Below are 27386 nucleotides of genomic sequence, written 5' to 3'. Positions count from 1 at the left end.
TTATTACAAACAACGCAATCAACATTTTTAGCGAAATAGAGTTATTAGTAAGAATAAGAAATTATATCGTTTACGTTAAGATTTTGAATTAAACCTTAAATCGCGCCCGTCAGGGCTCATTTATGAATGCCATTAAACACTCATGGAGGTATGTATACATAACCACGTAACTCTGCAGTGGATTAAAGGACACAGCGGCTCACGTGGCAATGGCGCAGCAGAGAACTAACCAGAAAAGTGTCGGAGACCCTCTACCAATAGTTCAGAACAACTATACGCAAAGGTACAAAATTTTCTCATGACACATGAACTACCTTACGGTTTGTAGACAGGCGAGGGAAGCACTCACGCCGAACGCTCAATGCCAGTCTATCTCGAAAAGTAACCAAATTCAAAAGGCAAGAGTTTCAACCTTTCAGCCTTCTAAATGCCGCCCTAACGGGTCATGGTCCACACAATAAACACCTTTTCAATTTACACAGACAGCCCTCTATGCATCCTACTACAGAGCTCTGGCGTGGCCAACTACAGGGCGAAGTGCCTTGGAATGCCGAGGTCGCTCCCCGAAGTCTTCAGTAAACCGAGGAGGTTGCTGGAGGAGCTTGGGTGGCACGAGTACTACCCTGCACCCACCACACGCAAAATTGGCGCCTTGACGTCGATTTGCGGACACCAGACCATTACATTGTACTAAGTACCAAGTGATTACGTACCAAGTACCGAGATCGCGCCACTCAAGGAAATTGCTTCTTTACGTACAGAAAAACATATTTATTTATTTGTTCATTTGGAACACCAACAGATTACACAGAAAAATATAGACATCCTCTCCAATTCTTGTAATTCTATCTACAATATTAGACGTTAGATAAGGGGTGCGATATAATGGAGATCTAAATAAAAACATTACGTTTAAATGATTACAATCCGACTCTGTTGGCCAGCGTTCGGGAACTTAAGCCATAATGCCTTTTTGTCCAAAATACCACAATGTCTCAAGACAAATCACACCAGTGATGACGTCATTACGGCACTGAGACGTGGTCGCTCACTATGGGCCTCATAAGAAGGCCCCAGGTCGTTCAAAGGGCAACGGAAAGGGCTATGCTCGGAGTTTCGTTGCGAGACCGAATCAATAATTGGAATTGCGTAGGAATGTCGCATTACTTAGATTCATTATAAATGTATTAATAAATAATATTGACAGTGTGAGCCTAGTGGAAAAGATCCTTAGGTTCAGGGTCCCTGATGATTACTGCAACAGGCGACGTGGTGGTGGTGGACAACCCCTCCTGGCAACCGAGCCCTCTCGCACTGAACTGCACCGACACTCGCCTATTCCACGTACGACTGCACGCCTCAACTCCTTGCTCGCAGCATCGCCGCAGTGTGATGTGTTTGTGACTGGGATAGAGAGACTGATGACGGAATGGAAGAGAGTCTTGGAGAGATGTATGAATGAATTAGTAAGTAGATAATTTTAAGTTTATTTTATTGTTCTATTTCTTTTTGTTGTGTGTATTTGTTTTTTCTTTTTAAATTGTTATTAACTGAATTGTCGTAACGCCATGGTGCAAACTGTTATGTTACACATTTTGTCTATTAATAATAAATAAATAAATAAATAATGAGGATATCCGCAACCAGAGTAACCGACATTGCCCAAAGAATTCCAAAACTTAGGGCAGGGCAAATTGCTCGCAGAACAGATGGCCGATAAGGCCGAAGAGTTCTCGAGTGGCGACCGCGTACCGCGGGTAGACGCGGCGTGGGCAGACCACCCACAAGGTGGACTGATGATCTGGTGAAGGCTGCGGGAATCCGCTGGATCGTTGTTTCATTCTTTGCGGGAGGACGTCTTTTGGCTGAAATAATGAGATTACAAAGTCATACCCAGGTCTCTGAAATCTGCGATACGAGATCTACAACTCCTTATAAGCAGTTTTTTATAATACTAGAAGTATATACATTTATATTTCTAATTAAACAACGAAGTAAGCTAAATAAGTTTACACTTGTAGAAATAAAGTAACTTAAATAAGTAAGCTCTCTAATAAAAAAAAAATCAACAGAAATAGAATTTTACAATATAACTTAATAAAAAGACTATCCTAAGAAATAAAAATGACTTTCCTAAGAAATAAAAAAGAAGAATTAACAAGAAGATTAACGACACGCCTGTCCATAACAGTTGCAGTGCCACTCAGAGCTTTAAATCACAAAGATCCGAGAGGCACTGCCACTGCGCGCGACACCCTGAGACTTGTGTCCTCCTTCCATCGTCATCCCACCTTTTTATCACCTTTTCTCTGGTTCCTGGCCACTTGTTTTCAAATTTTGAATCGTTTTTTAATTCCTTTGCCTCCTCTTTCTCACTTTGTTTCGTTACGTCCTAACTCTGCTCAATCGCCGAAGCGAGCACGTCTTCAGAAATCTCTTGTGCGATTATCATTCAAAAGATCACAATAAAGAACTTTAAAAAATATTTTTTACAAATCGGATTTATTTACACTATTTCCTTTTCCTTTTGAATTTTGCACTTTAAATTCACTTATGCTGCTGAGATCGACCGACATAAAACTAAGCACAAAGAGCGACTATCGTGCCACCCGAACCCACCCATCGCGGAACTTCTAGATCCATCAACTATGGTCAAACGGCTTAAGCGAGGCCATGTTCTATAGTTGGGAGATGCGGCACTGGCCGCTCCACCAAAAACGTCTTCTCTCGTTCAAAAGATTCGCTTATGGCCTGGCGGTCGATTGCAATTAAAAGTAACCATACAAAAAAAAACTCACTTAGCGGGACGTGTTGAGGCTGCGGAAGCTACGTTACAAACTACAGTACATGCTTAATAATAATAATAATTGTCTATTTCAGTCCGTGGACCATATTAAGAAAATACAATTCATACTTTTAAAAACATCTAATAACTTAAAAAAAAAAGTCATAAAAGAAACTACACGACGTCTCACGATGGCACAGAACGTGTCATTAAGCTAACGTGTAGAAATATTTATGTTAATAGATTGACGGCACAATTTTATAAAAAGCGAACTGGATCGTAACGTGGATAGACTAGATCTCGACGTATAGGTACATTTCGATTATGTAGATTGAGATATTAAAAAATCTGGCTGAGACAAACGCCCACTAACCGCGCGTCTCGGAAGGGGTTCCTTCGGCATCTCTACACGCAAGCGCACACTGACGGCAATAAAGTTATACCACTAGATACGACCCGGCATTGTTAAACATCCATTTGATTTCGGGTCAAATTCATTGCCCTAAACTTTTATTACAACTTCGGTTTTCTATTCCACGTCGCACCTCCAGGTTAATTAATTATCGTCCGTTTAATACCAAACTGTTCTTAACTAACGTTGGCTTCCATGCAGTGCTGTGGCAGTGCCCCTCAGATATTTATGATTTGAAGCTCCGAGTGGCACTGCAACTGCTATGGACAGGCGTGTCGCTTATCACCAGGAGGCCCACGACTTGTTCGTCCAGTCACCTGTTAAATAAAAAAAAGAAAAAATAAACACGCCTGACCGTACCAGTTGCGTGCCACTCTTGAGCTTTAAATTGCAAAGATAATAATAATGTCGCTTCCAGCACAAATGTAGAAGACAGTCCTGCTCGATACGGCACGTATTGTTCGCCGGTTCTTGAATCTGTGACCCTGACCCCGGTCGACAGAGTCATTGCCGGGGAATATCGCCTCTACCATTTAAAAAATCAAAATTAATATTTTAGGCCTTGAGAGAGGCGAGAGTCCAAAATAGCTAATAATAATAATAATGATGGTAAGTTTAAAACATATATCTATAATAATAATATCTTCCACGCTCATAGTCCCGCACTACGAAAACCCTGAATTCCATCCATATCACGGGTGCCACGGACATACCCATAGACAACCACAAATTACACCCAAACTCGCGGCCCTTCAATCGAACCCGGGACCTCTACGTGGCAGTCCAGCATGGTAACCGCTAGGCCAGAGAGGTACTCAGATTTAGATAGAGAGAAGATCTGAACGATACTGCCTCTGCGCCTATCGACCATACACGAGTTGACTAGTCCCACGAGTCTGTAATTAACCATACAACAGAAAATACAATACGTAAACAAGTCTAATAAACGTTGATTTGAGGTTGATATAACTTATAAGAAAGGTGTAACATTAACGACTATGACGACAAAAAACAAATAAATCCTCGTGCTTCATTAGATGAATCGACAAAAGGAAAATTTATACCGAAATGTTCGTAAGTGCGTCGTCACGAGACGGCGGGCGTGCAGCAAGTAGGTACGTTCCGCTGGCAGGTGTCGCCCGGCATTAATCGCAAAGCGCGAGCTGACCGCGCACGCGCATGCGAACCGCTCTCAGCTTGACACGATATCTACAAGGTACAAGCGCTCGCGCATTCTCGCTATCACGCGTCGACGGAAAACTAGCGTAAGTTTACTATTACCTTTTATTTTGGCATCTTGCGATTTGCGACTTCTGATTTTCAAACTATGTTGTTTTACGACAGTATGTTTCTTTAGTGGCATATTTTTTTATTAAACCAAAATTGATGCTTTCATTTTATTTTCTTTAATATACAGTTACGATAAAACTATTCTAATGAAAAAGAAAATTATTAATCTCACGAACAGTAACTTTTTATAAGGGTTTACGAGCCTTAACTGAAGCAATCTGTGAATTTAGCATATAATTCTTAAATTATTAGTTGTGTTGCGAAATCGTTGATTCAAAATTTAATCGCACAATTATTGCGAATTGATGGTGATCAGCCGCAAAAAGCTGAACTGTGGTCGAGCGTACTTATATACTTTCCATTCAAATTCCCCATTGGTTGAAGCCTCAACCAAATTGAACCTCATGCGCTTGAGTTTGTGTCTGAATTTGCAACAGAAACATTTCGTTAAATTCATAAATTCTCGCAACTTTTTCTGCTTGATTTTGATTCAATGTCATCGAGTGTAAGTAAGTAGGCAAGCAACATTTTGAAAACCGTAACCTCGAGGATTAAACACAAGTATGGTGTCCGTTATTTGAATTTTCTTTCTATAAACCGCACTTACTTATTACCAAGGTTCGAGGGTCTTTTGTTTCACACTACAATATTGCATCGATCCGATATAGAAAGTTACCTTTATAGCTGTTTATGTTTATAAATACAGGTTTGTATATTGGCCTTGCTTACAACTTCTTTCAAATTCTTACTTCTATTTCTGTTTGTTTTACCTGTGATAATTGTATGGGGGATAAACCACGCGTTTTTAACGTGAGCACGTTGTTTGGTAATATTATTCCTTTGCATTTTAATAATAATATAAAAAGGTTAACACCAATCAGGTTTGCTAGCAACTTGAGGCGGTTAAAGTCTCTGTGGCGGGTCGCTTCTCGCGTAAATGCAGAAAGCGATCCAGCACGATACGGCACGTATTGTTCTCCGGTTCTTGAACCTGAGCCACGGACCCCGGCCGATTGCGCCATTGCCGGGGAATATCGTCTGTCGCATTTAAAAATTCAAAATCAATCTTCTAGGTCATGAGATAATTAGGTATATGTTTAGTTTTCTCCACCAAAAAGATTACATTTAGAAATAGTTTACACGTTGAGTAGAGGTAACATAGAGGTAAGCATAATTTTGTGAGAGACTGTGTTGTTCTAGGGCCATAGTTTCCCAAAGGGTCCCTACTGCCAGCATGGGTGCTGAAAAGTCTTAGGGTGGGGCCTCTGAACCAATTGGGGGGCGTTAATGCTGTCCAGAGGGTGCTACCGTACCCGTTTGAAAAAATTGTTATTTTTTTGTGTTAAGTTAGTATAAAAAATACGTGTTTTTAATTATATCTTGTGGTGGTAGGCGTTGAATGTTTTTTATCTCACCTAAGTCAAAAAATTTGGGAACCTATAATCTAGACCTAAACTAAGCATAAAAATGCTTGTGTGTGCGGCCACCACCTCTCAGAAATACAAGTTAAATAAATCTTCTTTACGTTCGCTTCTCAATCCACAGACACAAACGTGATACAAATGAATGTTACAAATGAGAATCTCAAACAGAAAGATTGGTCACGTGTGGAAGTTTACAATCAGCGTTTGTTTACTTGAAAGTTCTAATGTCACTTGCAACAACGTTTAAGGATATTTACTTAGAATAATAACGCATAGAAACCTAGCCCGCACACGCTAAGTGAGGCAAATTGAAGCGCTCCCAAAGGGCCTACACGAGCAGGCAGGCCTTCAGTGCTCAAGGTCAAGTTGCACCGCGAACAGCTCCAGAATTTTAGCTAAAAATGACGAAATGTGCGGTAAATGAGTGTAAAAATACGTCAGACAAACATAAAATAGATACTAACATCACATTCCACAAGGAAGTAACGCGTTTCAACTTGTATTTTTATATAAATATTCACTAAAACCGAAAATTAATCTACTACTAAAACTAGCCTACATGAATTTGATTTTTGCCTCACTTGTGACAGTTCGTTTGATAGGAAACTATCATTCTATGCGTTATTATTCTAAGGATATTTACTTATTAGCCGTTATTTTATCTGACCAAGGTTACAAATATTACGATTCTCATCAACTTGACTAAGATATTTATTCAAAAACTCAGTAGTATATATTCAACGGGAAACTACTAGCATTGGAGCATTTCCTGCTTACCTTCTACACCGGCTTACGTCATTGAAATAAATACCTTTTTGGTTTGGTATAAATTATAATATGAGTATTATTTTAGGTTATATTTCAAACTTAATATAAATTATTTAAATGTGATATAAGTGTATAATTTATTTATTGAGCTTTGGCTATAAAGCCAGCTTAAAAAGATAACAAAGAATTACAAACTCAAAGCGCAATTTGAACTAAAAACTAAATCGTGTAAAAATTGTGATCCCAAAACCCGCCATTTATTTCAAATGCGTAAGTACTATAAATTTACGTACATAAGGTTACTTTTTAACTTTCTTTTTAACGTTACCCTTTATAGTTAAACATATAGATGCGATAAAAGTGTATCATTTATTTATTGAGCATTGACTATAAATATAAAGCCGGCTTAAAAAGATAACAAGAATTAGAAGGGTAATTTTACAGGTTAGTTAGTTTTGTCTACTTAAAATCAGTGGCAATTTTTATTTTTTAAATATTATCGTGTAATATTACTTAATGTTCGAGGGCAGTATCCTGAAATATTATTTAGTAATTCCCGATAATATACTCGAAAACGAACCTGAAAATTACTCAGAAACTCAAAATGTAGTATAAAGTAAAAACTAAATATTGTAAAATTGTGATCTGAAAACCCGCCATTTCTTTTTGCAATACGAGAAGAAGATTTGCAAAAAGTAGCTGGATCCGTAAACACTTCTGAAGTGAGCGTGTTTTATTGCATATAAATACGAGAGTTATTTAACAGCAAGCAGCGCAACAAGATTGATTTTTTACAGAAAATTTATTATAGCCTTTGTGAACAACAAACAACAGCAACGTAAAATGTTGGCCGGAAAATAACGCCATTTGTCGTTGTGTGAAATTTGTTCGAGCGCACAACGTACAAAATTATTAAACACAAAAATGTTTAACGTTTAGCCAGCAATGTGTTAAAAAAACCACAAAACTCATTATCGTGAGTTTTGTGGTTTTATTTATATATATTTAAATCCACTAAAAGAACAAAAACAATTTAATGACTTTGCTCACAAATTTATCTTCAGATATTTATTGCATTCTTAAATTATAAAACATAATTACCTTACTCATTAATTAACACTGACTTTGGAATATTTGGAGATAAATGTGTTTAAATATTTATACGGTTTTTCTGATAAAAAGTTAGTTAAAATTTTTGACATTAAGTCATTGCCCTACAAATAAATGGACGACGGGTCTAATACAAAAACCACGAAAAAAATGTCCCAAGTCAACCTATTTAAACGTAGTGACATGTAAAGGAATATGAAAAAGCTAAAACGTTGAATGCGGGCAGCGCAGCGTTGGGGGAGGCCTATGCCCAGCAGTGGGCGTCGTATGGCTGAATGATGAAAACGTTGAATTTAAATTGTAATGTCATCGCAGTACTGTCTAATTTTGCTTGCTTCGCTGTCACTCGAACAAACGAAGACTAAAGCGTGAATGACGCTCTGTATACGATTTTAACGCCCTATAAGTTCGGAGACTTTTTAGCGCGGACCCGACGTTCATATAATTGTAAGTCAATGCATTAAGTAGTTTATTCGTGTTTTTGTTTGTGTCAGAATCTCTAACGTGCCCGTACGGGCAACGTATCTCCGAAATAGATGTACTGATATCAAACCGGTTTCTTTTTATTTGGTCGCTAATTTAATAGAGACGTTATTAGCCGAAATTTGATGAAAATCGGTTCAGCTGTCATCAGCTCTTGTTTCAGCTCGTGCAGGGGTGTCAGAATCTCTAACGTGCCCATACGGGCAACGTATCTCCGAAACAGATGGACTGATATCAAACCGGTTTCTTTTTATTTGGTGGCTAATTTAATAGGGATGGTTATTAGTTGAAATTTGATGAAAATCGGTTCAGCTGTTATCTCAGCTCGTGCACAGATGCCAGAATCTCTAACCACGTCTGACCTGTTCCTCAGGGATCTCATGAAATGAATATTTATTTTACTAATTCTTAATACAAATATCGAATAGTAAGAAAAAAATCCTTCAAACCGGCTGGATTTGAACCAATGACTTCCAACTAACCGTGTCAGACGTTATGCCAGCTAAGCCGCGGCACGAACTAGCGGATCTTACGATTTTTTTTATTTTTATGATATCAAATGACGGGACGAACACGTCGTGAGCCTGGTTGCGGTGACAGCAGTAAGAGCTTTAAATCGCAAAGATCTGAGGGGCACTGCCACAGCGCCCATCGCCCACAGACATAAGTTGACAAGTCCCATGTGCCCTTAATTTCACCAGCACTCAAAACTCTTCAAAACTGGATGCAGCAATGCTCATATTACTGCTTGGCGGCAGAAATAGGTAAGGTGGCACTCGCAAGAAGCTTCACTGCCACTGACTTTATATGGTAATAAAACAAATTTTAAGAAAAAAATCAACCTACTTCAATAACCATAAAAAGTCACTACACTAAAAAGCGAAAAATAACAAAATACATATTTATTCCAAGTGACAACAATACACGTTATACTTTTTATTTATTTTTGTCTTGATTCGTTTTGTACGCAGTATTATAATTACTTATTAATCAATCTATTTACATTTATGGTTTATTTATACAATGGCGACGTAATAATTCTTGTCCAAAATTATTAACCTATAATTTTAATAAAATATTATTGGTATGTGGTAGCTACTAGTCGGTTTGAAGTTTTACTTTACCACTAAGAAATTACTTTATAGATACTTAAATATTTAGAATATTTCGATGCCAGCCAAGGAAAGAAAAACAAAGCAAGTTTGTAAGTTTGCTTACTTAAGTGCTCACTATCGAATTATAACCGTTAATACTTGCATGTTATATCACCAAAAATCATAGTCTGTCCATGGTTCACGAGATAGCGGAGCGCGTGCGGTTCCCTCGCAACGAGCCGATGAATAACCTAGCGAGTGTAGACTGTTATTTACACAGACAGATATTTGTGATTTGAAGCTCCGAGTGGCACTGCAGCTGCTATGGACAGGCGTGTCGCTTATCACCAGGAGGCCCACAACTTGTTCGTCCAATCACCTGTTAAAAAAAAAAGGAACACGCCTGACCGTACCAGTTGCGTGCCACTCTTGAGCTTTAAATTGCAAAGATAATAATAATGTCGCTTCCAGCACTAATGTAGAAGGCGGTCCTGCTCGATACGGCACGTATTGTTCGCCGGTTATTGAATCTGAGACCCTGACCCCGGTCGACAGAGTCATTGCCGGGGAATATCGCCTCTACTATTTAAAAAATCAAAATTAATCTTTTAGGCCTTGAGAGAGTATAATAGGAAGTTTCACGTGTACACTACCTTGTTACTGTATCTGGTTATAAGTCGCTAATGAGCACCCGGCTTATTATGTTTTGGTTACAAATAAAGTTCTTAGGTTTTCGCGATTGTTACACGTAGGAAATGAAACTATTTTTCCAAATTTAAATGGCGTATATTTGCTTTTTCAAACAAACCAACGTTTCGGGGCCGTAACTGGTCTCATGGTCACGGTTGACAGAGGTGGTACAGTCATCAACCAGTTATGTCTAATATTGATGAAAACTTTACCACCCATTTCCTATACAAATAAAGTTTTCTTTAAATGGAAATCAATTTCAAATTCCCACATGATAACTACACACATATTATTTGAAAAAAAAAAAAAAAAAAATTTTGCCATCGTTTTTCGTATCCACCATAATTGTTATCTGCATCTAGTTCGAGACCAGTTTTTAATTTCTTACCTCTATTTTATTGATCGTGAGAAATTGTTGTTTTATTTTTGTGTCTCTTAATATAAAACTCTTTATTACTTAATTGCTAAGATCAAAGCAGGAAATTTGCAGAAATAAATCTTAAAAATTAACCTAAGAGGAAACCATTGCTATCGTTTTTTATACGTACATAAAATCAGGATCTGTTTTATCCTTATTCATTATGCTTTTTTTTAAGTGTTTGTTATAGCTATCTGACACTTTTTAGGTTTATATTTGGTAGTAAGGTAATAAGTTGTGGCCTTAGAGTATACTCGATGTTTGTGGCATAACCTTAGAGCAAAAGAGAAGACTTGGTCCACACATATTTATTAGAAGATAAAATCTCTTCTTCAGAATCTTTCATCCTCAAAGTTATAATTGATATATGCAAATGTGCACATTTTTAAATTATTTTTTTATGTTTTATTTTATATATTAATTGTACCGTCTATATTAGTTGATTTACACATTGACTTACAATTATATGGATGTCGGGTCCGCGCTAAAAAGTGTCCGAACTTATAGGGTGTTAAAATCGTATACAGAGCGTCATTCACGCTTTAGTCTTCGTTTGTTTGACTGACAGCGAAGCAAGCAAAATTAGACAGTACTGCGATGACATTACAATTTAAAAGCTTTTTCATATTCCATTACATATCACTACGTTTAAGTAGGTTGACTTGGGACATTGTTTTCGTGGTTTTTGTATTAGACGCGTCGTCCATTTATTTGTAAGTCAATGGATTTACAGATAAATTATAAATGAACTGCATTCAAGGTAACGCTAACATTATGTTTAAGCATATTAAATTAATATTTTGTATTCAGATATAATATTTGTTCATCTTTTTTTATATACTTAGGTCAAATCTCGCGCCCTCTATTCAATAGGTTAGGTTAGTATATGAAAAAGTAGAAGCGCATTGGCTTGCGTTTCCGAACATGGTTTCAGCGTGCTGATTTTGGTCCGAATATGAATCGAACCGGTCGGGTAGTCTCGAAATCAGATGGGTTTCCGAGCGAGAAGATGAACCCGATTCCTACTATACCTTTCTAATTTGTGAAATGTCAAAAGTTTCCGATCGGCCAGCTGTGAATCGCAATAATTATGCGCCTCGACTCAGAAGAGCAGATTCGGGAGAGGCAATAACAATCAAACTTTAGATTATAATTAGTATAATATTACTATACAAATATTTTAGTAAATCAAATTATAAAAAATAAGTATCTAAATTTTATTTTTGATGCTCATTTGTCTTAGTTTTCAGGCCCAACATGAAACCACCAAAGTAAATTTATACATATCCACTCATCCGAAGAACAGAGTCCTACGTGATTATACAACGGAAAGAGGATAAATACATAATATCTTTATTCCAACCAAGGCCTAGCTATAGGCGTTTATCAGAAATTTGTCGAACGGCGATCGATCTGATATCCATAGCGAAGAACAACGAACGAAATGTAGTGTCCTGAGAATAAGCAGTCCTCCACATAGGACTTTGTTCTACGGATGAGTCGATATCAAACATTTCGGGATTTCATCATGTAACGAATTAACGACAACATCCTTGGGTGTATCGTATATTTTTTTGTTAGTCCGTTTTTAGTAGTAAATATCTGAAAGGTGAACTTCCAAAACTGGTTTTTCCCGCTTCTCAGATGACTCGCCTTAGGACAAGTTTGAAATAACTTTTTGTTTTTAAACATACATCAACAGTGATTAGTTTATAAGCATTGACTTACAAATAATTGGACGACGAGTCTAATACAAAAACCACGAAAAAAATGTCCCAAGTCAACCTATTTAAACGTAGTGACATGTAAAGGAATATGAAAAAGCTAAAACGTTGAATTTAAATTGTAATGTCATCGCAGTAATGTCTAATTTTGCTTGCTTCGCTGTCAGTCGAACAAAACGAAGACTAAAGCGTGAATGACGCTCTGTATACGATGTTAACTCCCTATAATTTCGGACACTTTTTAGCGCGGACCCAACGTCCATATAATTGTAAGACAATGTTTATAAAACAAATATAATCGTTAAGAAAGATTTTGCTGTAATATGTTTCCTAAAAAAGCTATTTTAATTATTATTTAAAAAATCTATATCTCCAGTAATGAATACCAAAAATCCACTGATTAGGTAACCAGTAATGGACACTAACTAACTCATGATTTGGTATTAGGCCGAATAATTCGCACTTTTCTAATATTCGGTAATGTTAGAAAAGTGCGCGCCCCTATGAACAGTGAAGCGTGCTTATTTCGACACATTCTTGACTATACCATTTATTTGAACGTTTAGGGTACATATTTCTAGAATACGTGAACCGTGTATTGTTCTGGTTACTAACAAAACCTCTTATTATTTTTTAAACATCTATAGGCAGTTGTTTTGTTTTCGTGAATTAACAATGAGTTTAAACATATAGATCTTTTTAATCGCTTGCAAATAACATAATTTCTATATGTGAAAGTTGTTTGTTATTTATAGTTACAAAAAAATCTATTTGGTACTACTTCAGTGGAGGTCAGTGTTGCCATTTCGGCTATAATTGCAGGCACAGGAAATCCGGTATGTTCTTAATAGATAGGCCCACTCGATCATTCTAACAGCTGTAATAATTCAAAACAATGCGCATTGCAGCAGCAAAAGAATGTTAACTACAATGCCGCAATATAAAATGCGTTATTCAAAATTTGTTTACACGCTTAGACGTTTATAATGTCCATTGGTAATACTTGACATAGTTTGTGGATAAGATTTCAATGGATCTGCCGAGATATCTTTCAATTGTTTCGCAAGATACTGCCATCGATTGGGACGCACGCAAACTAAAATTTAGTCTGTGAATCTTATTCGTTATCTGTAAGAAAAACACGTTCGAAGTGTACGTCCTTTGCGAGGACTTCTTCTTCTAATATAATGTTTGTGTGGCCTACTTCATTTTAAAAAAATTTGAAAAACTCTCATTTCCAACTTTATAGTTATTGTAGTAATAAATAGAGTCGTGTAGAACTAATGATACTTGAATAAATATTTTATGGTTTACGGTGGAAATGAAATTCCACTTATGTGACGGTGTGGTAGGGAAGAGTGGAAAAAATATCCAGTTATCCCCACCAGAGGGGACAGCTGGCAGGGACTAGTGGAATAGGCCTTACATATTAATAAATTATGAATATGATATTATTAGTAGTTATAATTCCTCTATATATCTATAATAAAGTTCCTCGTAAAAGAGCTTGTGCAGGGTAGTACTGCCACCTAAACTATTTCTGCCCCCAAGCAGTAATATCAGCGTTACTGTGTTCCGTTTGAAGGGTAAGGGTGCTGGTGAAATTACAGGCACATGGGACTTGTCAACTTATGTCTCAGGGTGACGGGCGCAGTGGCAGTATCCCTCAAATTTTTACGATTTGAACAACTCTGAGTGGCACTGCAGCTGCTAGAGACAGGTGTGTCGCTTACCATCAGTCACACGACTTGTTATTACTTGATATTATAAAAAAAGAATTATAGAGGTAGGTAAATATCTCCATTTTATTGTTAATTTATTAATATTAATTTTATGTATTTGTTTGCGAGTAAAATGTCAGATTTCCGTGAGTGGCGTTTGTTAAATGCGCCTGTGGTAACACTCCGTGGGCTCCATCCGCATAATACCAGCGCCGTGGCCGTTCTCAGTCACGGCATATTATTATGCTAAATGGTGTCCATTGAATATCTTTAACTTTACTTTATAGCGTGTCAACTCCATCTTGTGCGCTCGAAGCGTACTCGCAAGCGTCCTACCCGATATCGCAACGACCATCCATCCTCTAGTAACTAGATTAGTCTTTCCGAATGTAGATGGCGCTTCTCGCCATCGGCTCTGTTTTTGCCAAAATAACACTTTTTTTGATGGAAAAAAATTTAAAGAAATAAGTCTAAGCCAAATATGGTAATAACGAAACGACTTCCGGTAACTTCTGTTATAAGCGTGATTACCGACCCGCACCCTTGCGCGCCCCAGTTACTGTCCAAGAGTCCCTGTTTAACACGGGTTCCAGTTAGAAATTTTTTTCATGTGCACGTGTCTTTTCTGCTGTAATTTTGTATTAGTTTCTGTTATAAGTATTTACTTCCATCGTAGTATCTGTGTAATATCTCTGTGCTACGTTTTTATATATAATAAATACCCATAGTGCTCCACTGACTGACTTATTTATTTAGCCTGACCATAAGTTTTAATTTATTTTTCATTTTGTAAGTACCTACACACACCTCTGTAGCTTTCTACATTACTTTTGATTATAGTGACCCTCCCTACCGAGCCTTAGGATATACGAGAAGAACATTGTAACCTGTTCGTACTGTAGACTAGGCTGTACTCTATGAGTAGAATCTCTGGCTGAATGAGTTAGTTTGTATTTAGAATGCTTTCGAAGAAATGAAATAAGTAAGAATAGAAGATCTTGACAGAGAGATTGATTTGTAACGCAATACTAAAATTATGTAAAAAAGTGAAATAAAGTATATTTTAAAGATTGTCACAGGAACCTTCTAAGTTCAGATCCTGACCCCAGATCAGCCAGTGTACAGGGTTGCCACTGACTTCATCCTGTTTTCAAAAGGCGAGTGCCTCGGGTGACCCGCAACGGGTACGCGTACAGTACCGTCTTATTTTTCAGATAGGTACCGGAGCTGTAAGCGCGCTCACTTGCCGTTGTGCATTGCACAACTAACGGTAGCCCCCGCTAAGCCGGTGACTCTAAAGTCCATTACCAAATCTCCTCTTAGTGGTGGAGCTCTGCTGTAAGGGACACTCACTTACCGACGCCTACGTGTCTCTCCAGTTTCCAGAAAACTCCGTGTCTGAAGGGACCGGAGTAAACATTAGCTCATCCTCTAATAGCTGTACAGGCTAGTACCGGAGATGACAGTCGCAGTGTCCTGTGACGATGTTCGGACATAGTTTCCGAATTAAAGGGCAACTCACGTGTTCCGCGTTTCTCCTTGCATTAGGCCAGACAGACAACAAACCGCAAACCCCGGCGAGTCCATACCCAAGTCCGGATCCACCAGAAACGCCCGTGAAGGCGTATCACTGGCAGAAGGGTTGGCCCAGACGCCCGCCGTACCCTGGTCTTACCGGGGAAGCCCGTTGTCTCCCCGAAACTCCCTATCTCTCGGGTGGGTAGATAGGGACATTTTACAAGTACAATTTAAAACGAAAGATACTAAATAAATATTCTTTCTTTCTTTATTTAGAGCTAGATGCACTGTAGTTTGATTTACTTAGTTTGCTTTTGCTCGAATCGACGATTATGTCGTTAAGCGCTGATTTTCTGAGATTTTATTGGCATTGGCGACTTGTGTTTCCATTTTCAGTCGATTTACTACTATAAAGCAATTTATGACTTTTTGATCACTGACGTGAGATAAGGAATAATGGTAATGATATAAGCGTTATAACGGTTTAATCACGCGTGAACTTCTTAAATTTCCCGTGGTAGGAATAGAATTACATTGCATTGTTTTCAAGAAGATGACAATTGACTGTTCAATAGAGTGCTCAAAATCAAAGATATATTTTTCTCTATTTCTACTCCGACTTTAATCTGTCAATTGTAGTTTCGTAAACCATATCACAAAGGTGCTCTTTTTAGTTCTGAACCTAAATTCTATTGTCTATGGTACTCACCACTGAGCTGAAAAAATTGATTCTAATTCAGGCATCGAGTATTTAACCAGAAATAGAGCGAAATGTCGTTGACTTACAATTTTTGACGTAGCATGCATTAAAGTTAAATTAATACAGTGGCATAAACAAACAACAACAATTGGAATTTACCGGAAAATAGGAAGTCAAAATGTACCATAAAATCATTGACTTACAATTATATGGACAACGTCTTATCGTTTATATTTAACAGAGTAGTATCCTCTCTTTACTCTATGTAAAGATAACTCTATATTTGCTTTTACATGATTTTTGAACTTATCGAAGGATAAGTCCAAAACACCTTTTGAAATCCTATTATAATACTGAATTCCTTGTCCCACAAAAGAATCGAGAACCCTCTGAAGTCTTAACATTTTCTTATGGTCTATTTCATCGACAATCCCCGTAAACGTTTAACTCGGAATGTTCTGAAAAGTTCGATAAAGCGGTCATCGATTCGAAAACGATATCCAGTTGAACGATTCAGTTAAAATATCGAAGAGTTCTGAATCGGGGTCCAGAGTATTCGCTCGCATCTACGTACCCCATTCGTTGACTAAAAATAGTGCCGTGATAAAAGAGGCTGATGTACTGATCTACCGTCGGGCTATCGTTCAAGAGGCAGAAAATAGCAGAGCTTTTGCCGGTCATCTGGCAGTAAGCCAACCTTCGTTCTTTGTTATGTTCTAATAATTATTCCTAGCTAAATGTCCACGGTGCATACTCTGCTATCCTTTTCAAGGTTACATTTTTCTGAAACCAGTCATTGACGAAGATGTATTGTTGTGATATGTAGCGCTTAAAGAAAGCAACAGGGCATTAGATAGAGCCTATCCACACTGCGTATTTTACGTGAGTCTACGGACGCGTAGAGGCTCAAAAACGAAGATTGTTGCCTTTGTATCCATTCAAACGCGATACAGACGCGCGCGAGAAGCGCGTTCGAATCTCGTACGTGTTATCTCGTTTTACGCGCGTTTGAATCGATTGAAATGCGTGCAAACATCATGTTGCAAGCAAGAGGCCTATATAATAGCCTATATTATATTCCACTGGAGTTTACACTTAGAATTTCACATAGTTGGTTCATTTCAAAAACTGACTGAAGTTAACAAACAAAGCTATGATTAAATCTCCTATCAAAATGCGCGATACGAAAGATTTTTTTTAAATCGTCAACGTGAACGTTTTACTAAATATCCATTTACAAAGAGTTAAGTATTTGCTCATACGAGTAATGGCGTAATTTGTTTACATATGAAAGAAAGATATTTTTGCATTTTCAACCAAAAAAATATACATTACTGGGATATTTATGCTCAAGTAACACAACACAAGCGATCGTTGAAGTTAATGCTGACAAGGTCAAGGGAACAACAATGCATTCGGTGATGTGGAACCCAGCCATCCACTGATGCGCTTGCGCTCATTGTCCACCCGTTCTCGTGCACAATATTATTGTTAAGCCATTAGTATAATTTGTTGGTGACTCCTCGCGCAGTGAATCATGGTCAATAGATACCAGGATAGATTAAGTATCTCAATTCGTTGTTAGACATAGTTCTAAAGATATTTTTTAATAACACCTGGTTACGGGACAAACAATATTACTATATTACTGCAACACAGTTACAGTGCCACAGTTTAAGGCATAAAGATCTGAAGGGCACTGCCACTGGACCCGTCATCGTGAGACATAAGTTGACAAGTGCCAAAGGCCGTCCCATTTCATTTTCTAACCTGGACGAACTCATTCACAAGTCCCTCTATTGCCACTAAAATAGAATGTCATTTTTAAAAATACATTTTGTGTCTATTAACCATTGACTTACAATTATATGGACGTCGGGTCCGCGCTAAAAAGTGTCCGCACTTGTAAGGCGCTAAAATCGTATACAGAGCGCCAAACTCCGCTTTAGTCTTCATTTGTTCGACTGACAGCGCGATACTGCGATGACATTACAATTTAAATTTCGAATAGGTTGACTTGGGACATTTTTTTCGTGGTTTTTGTATTAGACCCGTCGTCCATTTATTTGTAAGTCAATGCTATTAACAAATATAATTTGAATTCCGCGTAAATCCCGCAAAATATTTACTTTATCTATTCTCGAGATTTTCTTTATACATTTTAATCACTACACGAAAACGTTAACTAGTAGGTAAGCAACGGCCGAGAGTTAAGCCGTTGTACCAAATTCAAAACATCAACTCATTTCTAGGTACGGTACGTCCCACTGCTGGGCAGGGCGCAATTTCGTGTATTTTGCTTGACCGGATTCTATCGTATCGTCTGTATTGTTCCGAGTTTTTAGGTTTTCGCGATTGTTGCACATAGGAAATGAAACTATTTTTTTCGATATAAATAGTGTATATTTGTTTTTTCGAACAAACCAACTCATCATCGTCTCATGGTCACAGTTTTTTTTGAATATAAGTCGCATATATTCATGTCATCATTTCATTTTGTCATATATTCAGTCAGTGGCGGATTTGCCCTAAGGCCCATTATGCGCGGACCTAGAGCGGCCAGATTTTAGGGGCGGCCAATCGTGACAGAAAATTCACTGATGATAACAAAAAGTAACTCAAAGTAACTAAATATTCTAAAGGCTGTAACATATATATAATGTAATGTATAATCACTACATCACCACATATTGTCACTACCGCGTCTGCTATTATAGTTAACTAAATTTCTAAATCGACTTCGATAAAAGTTGGCAATAGAGTAAATTCATTGTGTAGTCTACCAGTATATGATAAGTGCTGAGAAAGGGGCGACTGGTACTTACTATATGGCCTGGGTCCTGGAGCGGTCAATACTGCAAATCCGGCACTGCCTGCAGTTTGTTATTTTCTATTTGTATATATACACTGTATAATATTAAGACTATTCTGCTCAATTTAATCATATCTGTGTTCATCTTTAAAATAAATATTTGTGTATCTAGCTAAACACTTACCGATGTACAATGTACATTGGTAAGTAATGAATGCAATGTAATGAATCTCTATAAATAAATAAAAATATATTTGTTTTTTCGGATAAACCAACTCATCATCAACAATACAAGAATATAAGATATTTATTCGCTGAAAAATGTAGTTAACATTGCAGGTCTTATAGTATATTATAATAAATCGTACATTTCAATATAAACTTGGCATACGAATATTTTACACCATTGACTTACAACTAAAATAATTTCAATAATCACTTAATCACACAAAATGAATAAAAATTGATGAGGTGTAAATTCAGAACGCATCCGAAAATAAACTTTTTCTTTTATTTAAAAAAAAATCTTCGCTTCGTTCACTTGCTCAGGTTCCAATACAAGCACTCGTGTCAAACAACAACTTTGTAGCCTTCCATAACAAATAATTATTAATACACGAATTACACATAAATGTAACGTTTTTTTTATGATACTAAGTGAGAGAGGAAGAACAAGTCGTGCGTCGCCTGGTGATAAGCGACACGCCTGTCCATAACAGCTGCAGTGCCACTCGGAGTTTTAAATGACAAAGATCTGAGGGGCATTGCTGCGCCCGACACATCATAAGCTGACAAGTCCTATGTGCCTATAATTTCACCAGCACCCTTACCCTTCAAAACCGGAACACAGTAATGCTGACATTACTGCTTGCCGGCAGAAATAGGTAAGGTGGCAGTACTACCCTGGACGAACTCTTTCACAGGCGTCATACTGCTGCATATTTTTTAGACAGTTTTAAATACAAAATAAAGATAATCTATCCAGCCTGAGCCACTAAATGGACATCTAACCGCATTGTCTGAAATAAATTCTTTCATTTTATTAATATACACACACATACACACTTAGAATAATAACGCATAGAATGATTGTTTCATATCAAACGAACTGTCACAAGTGAGGCAAAAATCAAATTCATGTAGGCTAGTTTTAGTAGTAGGTTAATTTTCGGTTTTAGTGAATATTTATATAAAAATACAAGTTGAAACGCGTTACTTCCTTGTGGAATTTGATGTTAGTATCTATTTTATGTTTGTCTGGCGTATTTTTACACTCATTTACCGCACATTTCGTCATTTTTAGCTAAAATTCTTGAGCTGTTCGCGGTGCAAATTGACCTTGAGCACTGACGGCCCGCCCGCTCGTGTAGGCCCATTGGGCACGCTTCAATTTGCCTCACTTAGCGTGTGCGGACTAGGTTTCTATGCGTTATTATTGTAAGCATACACATGATACATATAACAAAAATAACAATGTCCGACGTAAGGTGTTGTACATAGTGGGAGAAATAATTTGGTGATAAGTAAATTAATTATTTCAGGGAAGTTTCAGCCACTTTTGAAGGTCGTACTTTTAATTACAATGGTCCGGGAGCTTTGGCCAGATAGTTACAAAGGCGCTGCAATACCACAAATGCATCTAGAATGTGTTAGCTGACATGCAGCGGTAAGAACTTAGCACAAAAGCTGTGAATTCAGAAAAGAAACCATGTACCTTTTAAATTCGTTCTAATTTCAGGCGTACGAAGCTTCCTACTTTTGTCAGATACACTGGTGTGAAGGCCACAAATTCTTTGTTCGTTCAGCGAAGAAATACTATTCATTTACATACCAATTGTTCAAAGCGAAATTTGGTTTTACAGGCGAACACACATAGATATAATGGCCTAAAATTTTTACGAATCCTATAGCACTAAATAGAAACAAACAGTACAAGAATTTTTATTCACGTTTACAGCAACGTGTGTCGGTCCAACCGATTATGAAGATCAAATCGTTATTTATTTATTTATTTATTTATTTATTTGCATTCCATAATGTACATTACAGATGTTTTACATATATTGAGATCAAATTATGGACCCTGAACAGGGCACAGCAAATAGTAGAAGAGAGGACTAGTCTCATAATTGTTACACTTACTAATATATTATTTATTTATTTATTTACTAATAATAATAATAATAATATGATATATAGCAACGCCAACCGCTTTATATTATTATATTTATTATCGACTAGTTACTAAATTCAGATACCAAATTTATCTTCTAAAAACTCTTTTACATTATAATAACTTTTCTTTATGAGAAAATTCTTTAAGTTTTTAAAGAAAATCTTGTTATTTTGTTCATTTTTTATAATTTCCGGAAGATTGTTATATATTTTTATTGACATGGTGTATGGACTAGATAAATGCATATTTAATCTTGAATATGGTAGTACTAATTTGTTTATATTTCGTAATGTATATTTAATGGGGATGGCTTTACGATTTTTATATAAGTCTTGATGGTTTCGTACAAATTTACAAACTTCTAGTATATAGATACATGGGAGAGTCAGGATTTCATGTTTGATAAAATGAGGTTTACAGCTATCTGTTTGGGCAATATTTGTGAGGATTCTAATTAATTTCTTTTGTAAAGTGAAGAGGCTAGGCGTATCCGTGCTATTGCCCCATAGAATTATAGCATAGTTTAACCAAGCGTAAGCGAAGGCATAATAGGTAGTTAAAGTAGTTTTAAAGTCTGTAGTTTTTTTTAATTCTCTTAAAGCATATACAAATTTGGACAATTTAGATTTTAGCTTTTGAACATGTTTTTTCCAATTTAAATGCTTATCAATGTCAACTCCCAACAATGTATAAACATCAACCGGCGTTATTTCTGTACCCTGGTATTGTACGGAAACATATAGCGGGGTCTTTTGATGAGGGTGAAAAGTTATAATTTTAGTTTTTGATAAGTTAATTTCGAGGTTGTGATCGTTAAGCCAATTTGTTGTAGTTTCAAGCAGAGATGTAAGGCTTTCCTTCAGATTTATACTATCATTACAAGAAGTGAGGATTGAGATGTCATCAGCAAATAACACGCAGGTTTCATCTATATTTTTTGGGAGGTCATTAATATATATTATAAATAAAAGACAACCGACTACGCTACCTTGAGGAATTGATGCATTAACGATGTTTCTGTTTGACTGGATATTTTTAATTTCACCCGAAATGGTGTCGTAATGTTCTATTTCTACAATTTGTTCCCTGTCTTTAAGATATGATGTAAGCCATTTATGTGCCATTCCGCGGATTCCAACCCCGTATAACTTATTAAGCAATATTTTAAATTGAACTCTATCATAGGCTTTTGATAAGTCTAATAAAACTCCTATTGCATACTTCTTATCGTTAATTATATTTAAAACTGCTTGAATGTACTTATATATTATAGCTGTAGTTGTAGAATGTTTTTTACGGAAACCATATCTTCTGTTTTATTTAATCTAGATTTTTTAATTCCTGCCTCTTCGTATTTAAATGTAGGCTTTATGTAGGTATGTTCCTCATTCCTCAGTTCCTATTAAGTCTTTTATAGCATGGGAACTTTTTGGTTTCACAGCGAAAAAATAAGCCATAGCTTGCTGGTTGTCACTTGTCATGACGAATACTGCCTTGTAAAATTCTATGCTTGCGAGGCTCTCGTATTGTACAATTGTACATATATACATATATACATATGTAAAGTAAACTAGTAACATAATTTTTCATGATCGATTTTCCACAACGTAAGTTCAACCGCCGTTATAGAAAAAATAATAATAAAAAATATAAATAATGTTACTTGTGAATATAAGAAAGTGTTTTCGAGCTTTCCAGTGCAAAACTTTTCGACAAATAAATTACATTCCAATTAAGATTGTGGTTGGGCTGGCAATAGTGTTTTTGTGGGTCTACGCCAACGGGGCCAACGGGGTCAACGGGGTCAACGGGTACAATAAATATGAGGATATTATATCATGTTATAATAACGAATTGGAAGATGATCTACCGCAAATGGAAAATCATAGGTTTAACAGTACGAAAAAACATATTTACTTCCATGAAACCACGTGTAACGGTTCACTCGGTCCCCGACAAGCATGCGTGGTTGAATCGGCTGCGAGATTCCATCCGGACTGGCAAATTAACATAGCGTTCTCAGCTCCTATGAATATGAGTTCACGGGCTAATCTGAATCCTTTTCAAGGGTTTTCCAATGTAAAATTTTGGCGGGTCAATATCTTGAAATATGTTAAGAATACTCCGGTAGAATATTTGATAACTAGACATTATTTAAATAAATCATATGATGCAGTCCGTCACGCGGCGGATATCCTACGTCTAGTAACGCTGTACAAAGTAAGTATGTGTATCTTTTTTTTGTATTTAAGTAAATACTCTCTAATCTTTTTACCATATCGATGGTGTACACTGCACGGTAGGCATTAACCATCATGGCGGAAGGATTTACCAATCAGAGCTGGGTGCACCAGACATACAGGAAAGGAATGGGGGCGCGTGTCCACACTAAGAAAAGTCGCCGGGTCTATGCAAGAATTCGTGTCGTTTCTACACACGAAATAAAAAAAAAATCTTGCCTACCCCCGACACGACGCGCTCTGCCACTATTGTATGGGGCAGGGTGAGTTGCATTGTCAGTAAACGAACGTCTATGCGCGTGGACGGGTGTTGCTTAGTAGTCAACAAAACATATTTCTTCCCACAGTCGGTAGTAAAGCGACAGCTACTGGAAGACTCGTAATGCACTGACACACGTCGAAACCATTCGTATCGTGCACACATTTTCTCGTCTGCAACAGACACGACATGATTTCGTGGCTAAATCCGACAAAGTTCTTGTCGTGTACAAGACCATTCTCTTCTTTTCTGTAGCAGACGCGTCGAATTTCTTAGCGTGTACACGCGCCGTAAAAAGTATAATAAGATGGACGGTAGTACAAACTCTACACCATTACCACAATTGATTAACTTTAACATTCCAAGAATCCTTCAGTGAAAAAAATTCATTTGTTTTTGTACCCATGTTCAACAAACTATGCTAAAAACACATTTATTCGACCCTTCGTTTAGGTATTATAATAACAAATAGAAATACATCGATATTTTTTCTTTATCATTGATGATCGAGTAACAAACAAAAACTGGGAGATATTATATTTGACTGAGTACCACATTAATACATTAGATGCAACTAAAACCTCTGTGCCAGCTGATTTAAATATTGCCTACATTATCATTCTTCGTTTATTTATTTTTTGGTAGGCATTACCAATTCTTTTCGTTTTGGGAAGGTGTTCATTGCACTAATTCAAATTTTGTAATATTTGTACTTAGTTAATGGCACAATCTGATCTGTTAATAATTTAATGTATTTTTTGTAAGACTTGTACGAGACTATGTACAGTCATATACACAAGATACCTGTACCAAGCTGACTTTGTCGACCTTTTGATTCTGAGCACAAAAATATTGGGAAAATTGCTAAACAAACTTAATCTTTAACCTGTGAGCCGTACAATTTAGTTTGGTATGACTCCTGGTCGTCTCATTAGTGAATGACATTGTAGAAAGTTTTTATGCCAATTTGATCTTTTACGTATAGTTCTTACTTAAATATAGAATACAAATTTCAACTAGCCATAATAGTAAGGACGTCGTGGCCTAGCGGTGTAAGGATTGCTTTGCAAGTTGAGGCAAGCATGGTTCGAGTCACTTTAAAAATAAAATATTATTTAGCTATGACTATATAATATTGTATTTTTTTGTTTTTAACCTCTGGATAGGTGTAAGGAATGTCTAAGAATGTTAGGGTCGTATCCTAGAACTCTACTCAATGCTCAAGTCAGGATTGCACTGGAAAAACAAGCACTGGAAGTACGACCCTAATGGCAGGGACTTGAGTAAGATTTCGAGTGCTTTAAACCATACTCAAATCCTGACTTCAACATTGAGTACAGTTCTAGAAAACGACTCTGAGATTCTCAAAGTGAACCATCTCCCGGTGAATGAAATAAAAATAACCTTCTTGATTAATTCAACAAATATTTTAATATTTTATTCTTCTAAATTATAATTAGTAAACATATTTAAAATATACGGCCTGTATCAGTAACTACTGTATTTTTTAACCGACTTCAAAAAAGGAGGAGGTTCTCAATTCGTCTGTATGCTTTTTTGTATGTATGTTACGCGATAACTCCGGTATTTGTGAACCGATTTTCATGATTCCTTTTTTGTTGGAAAGGGGGTACTTCCATAGTGGTCCCATTTCATTTTGAAGAAAATCATCTACCTCGAAGAGTGGCTGTTCACGCAAGATGATTCATTTTTATAAATAGCGCCTAACTTTAATTTAGGGTCAATTACTTTAATGGTTGATTTTGCTATTTCTCCAATTCAAGGCGTTTTTCTCTCGATATACTTTGAGTAGTGAGAACCGATTTTTATTATCTCCAGTGTCAAGTCCTGTATAGTGGTGAACTAGGGGATATTTCAATAAAACTTAGCAAACAGACGTAATTCCACGTACTTTTGAGGTCTTGTGAGGTGAGGCTTGACAGTTCGTTTGATATGAAACTATCATTTTATGCGTTATTGTTCTAAGGTTATAACGTTAAAACAAAATAGTGCTCGTGGAATCAAACCACGGGTATTGTAACTGGCAGTCCATACAACAAGCCGTACGACCAATTTACTTGGATGTTAAATGACGAAATTTAGGATTGGTTTTAATAATATGTTGATCATCTTCTAGCAACACACCACTGTATTGCTTATACAATAAAATTGAAATTCTTTAATTTTTTCTTTGTTCAATACGTAACATGGCTCTCAGAACCAAAAGGTCGGTTTGGGCATGTTAGGGGGTCAGGTATCTCATGTATATGACTGTACATTGTTTTCCTAAACAAATTAGTTAATAGAACTTAGAATAATAACGCATAGAAACCTAGTCCGCACACGCTAAGTGAGGCAAATTGAAGCGCTCCCAATGGGCCTACACGAGCAGGCAGGCCTTCAGTGCTCAAGGTCAACTTGCACCGCGAACAGCTCCAGAATTTTAGCTAAAAATGACGAAATGTGCGGTAAATGCGTCAGACAAACATAAAATAGATACTAACATCACATTCCACAAGGAAGTAACGCGTTTCAACTTGTATTTTTATATAAATATTCACTAAAACCGAAAATTAACCTACTGCTAAAACTAGCCTACATGAATGTGATTTTTGCCTCACTTGTGACAGTTCGTTTGATATGAAACTATCATTCTATGCGTTATTATTCTAAGTAATAGAAATAATAATTTAATCTCCAGGCTTCACTAACAATGTGAGATAATGTAGAACTTCAACTATATAGTACTAGGTAAAAACTGGTAAAGAAATCCCATGAGGTACCTACAATGGGATAATGCGATGCGTTGTGTAATAGGCTTATTCTTAATACAGTGGGATGGCGTATACCTTGACTTGGACGCGTTGCTCGTTAAGCCTCTATATGATCTAGAGCGGAACTTTGTCACAAGGGAGAATGATTATTCTGTATCAACAGGCCTTCTGTCATTCTCTAATGACAGTGCCGGCAGAAGTATCGCTAAAGAAGTTTTATGGTATTTGAACTTACTCCTTTTGTCATTATCTATTATTTTGTTCTTGAGTTTATGACAAATAAATGTTTTCAGGGAACTAGCGACCACATTTAATCCTAAACTTTTTGTTTATAATGGTCCCGGCTTAATGACCAGAAAGTTTGAAATGTATTGCAACACTAACAATTTTTCTCAAATGACCATGCCGACATGTAAAGGTACGTTACGGGGATGTACAAAAATGAATTGCTTTACAGTTATTAACAAAAGTTAATGGCGCCTTCAAATTAGACGCTTATAGAAGCTTGCAGTGGCGCATTTGTGGCGTTTCATAGACGTATATGAATTTTCACACAATATCTAGTCTGCAAAACTGCCGCAACTGCAGTGCTGCTATAAGCTTCTAAGAAGCGCCCAACAGTCTAAGAGTCGTATTCTAGAACTCTACTCAATGCTCAAGTCAGGATTGCACTGGAAACACAAGTACTGGAAATACGACCCTAATGGCAAGGACTTGTGTATGATTTTCAGTGCTCACTGCAATACTCAAGTCCTGGCTTGAGCATTGAGTAGAGTTCTGGAATACGACCATAAGCCTCCTAAGCACTGAAGTACGTATTCCTGTAAACGTTTGTCTATTGTACCTATTTCGATTACGCCTTGTTGTAGTTGTAGTTCTATCTTCAAGCGGTTAATGACAGAATTGAAAATTTTGAACAAATTGCATTGACCTACGAATTGAAATAAAAATTACTTTTATAGGTATTAGAATATACGGACCTTCCTAC

The 27386-nt window shown here is 36.9% G+C and overlaps 2 protein-coding genes across 2 annotated transcripts in view; both read left to right on the top strand.

Moving 5' to 3' along the window:
* Positions 1-209: 209 nt before the first annotated feature.
* Positions 210-27386, top strand: LOC113239168 (alpha-1,4-N-acetylglucosaminyltransferase-like). The gene is made up of 6 exons (XM_026476040.1): positions 210-283; positions 1208-1466; positions 22863-23345; positions 26459-26619; positions 26692-26816; positions 27268-27386. Exons 1-6 carry the CDS (start codon positions 210-212, stop codon positions 27291-27293), a joined length of 1128 nt encoding a protein of 375 aa, XP_026331825.1. The 3' UTR covers positions 27294-27386.
* LOC113239215 (proton-coupled amino acid transporter-like protein CG1139) overlaps positions 4364-27386 on the top strand; it is an 84060-nt gene continuing 61037 nt past the window's right edge. The window contains exon 1 of the mRNA XM_026476112.1: positions 4364-4462. The gene's annotated coding sequence lies outside the window, so the exon portion shown is untranslated. The remainder of the gene's footprint in view (positions 4463-27386) is intronic.

This window comes from Hyposmocoma kahamanoa, unplaced genomic scaffold (genome assembly GCF_003589595.1).
Source record: "Hyposmocoma kahamanoa isolate Upper Pololo Valley unplaced genomic scaffold, ASM358959v1 99702, whole genome shotgun sequence".
In the NCBI taxonomy this organism is placed as follows: Eukaryota; Metazoa; Arthropoda; class Insecta; order Lepidoptera; family Cosmopterigidae; genus Hyposmocoma; species Hyposmocoma kahamanoa.
This window is presented reverse-complemented; position numbering and strand designations above follow the sequence as displayed.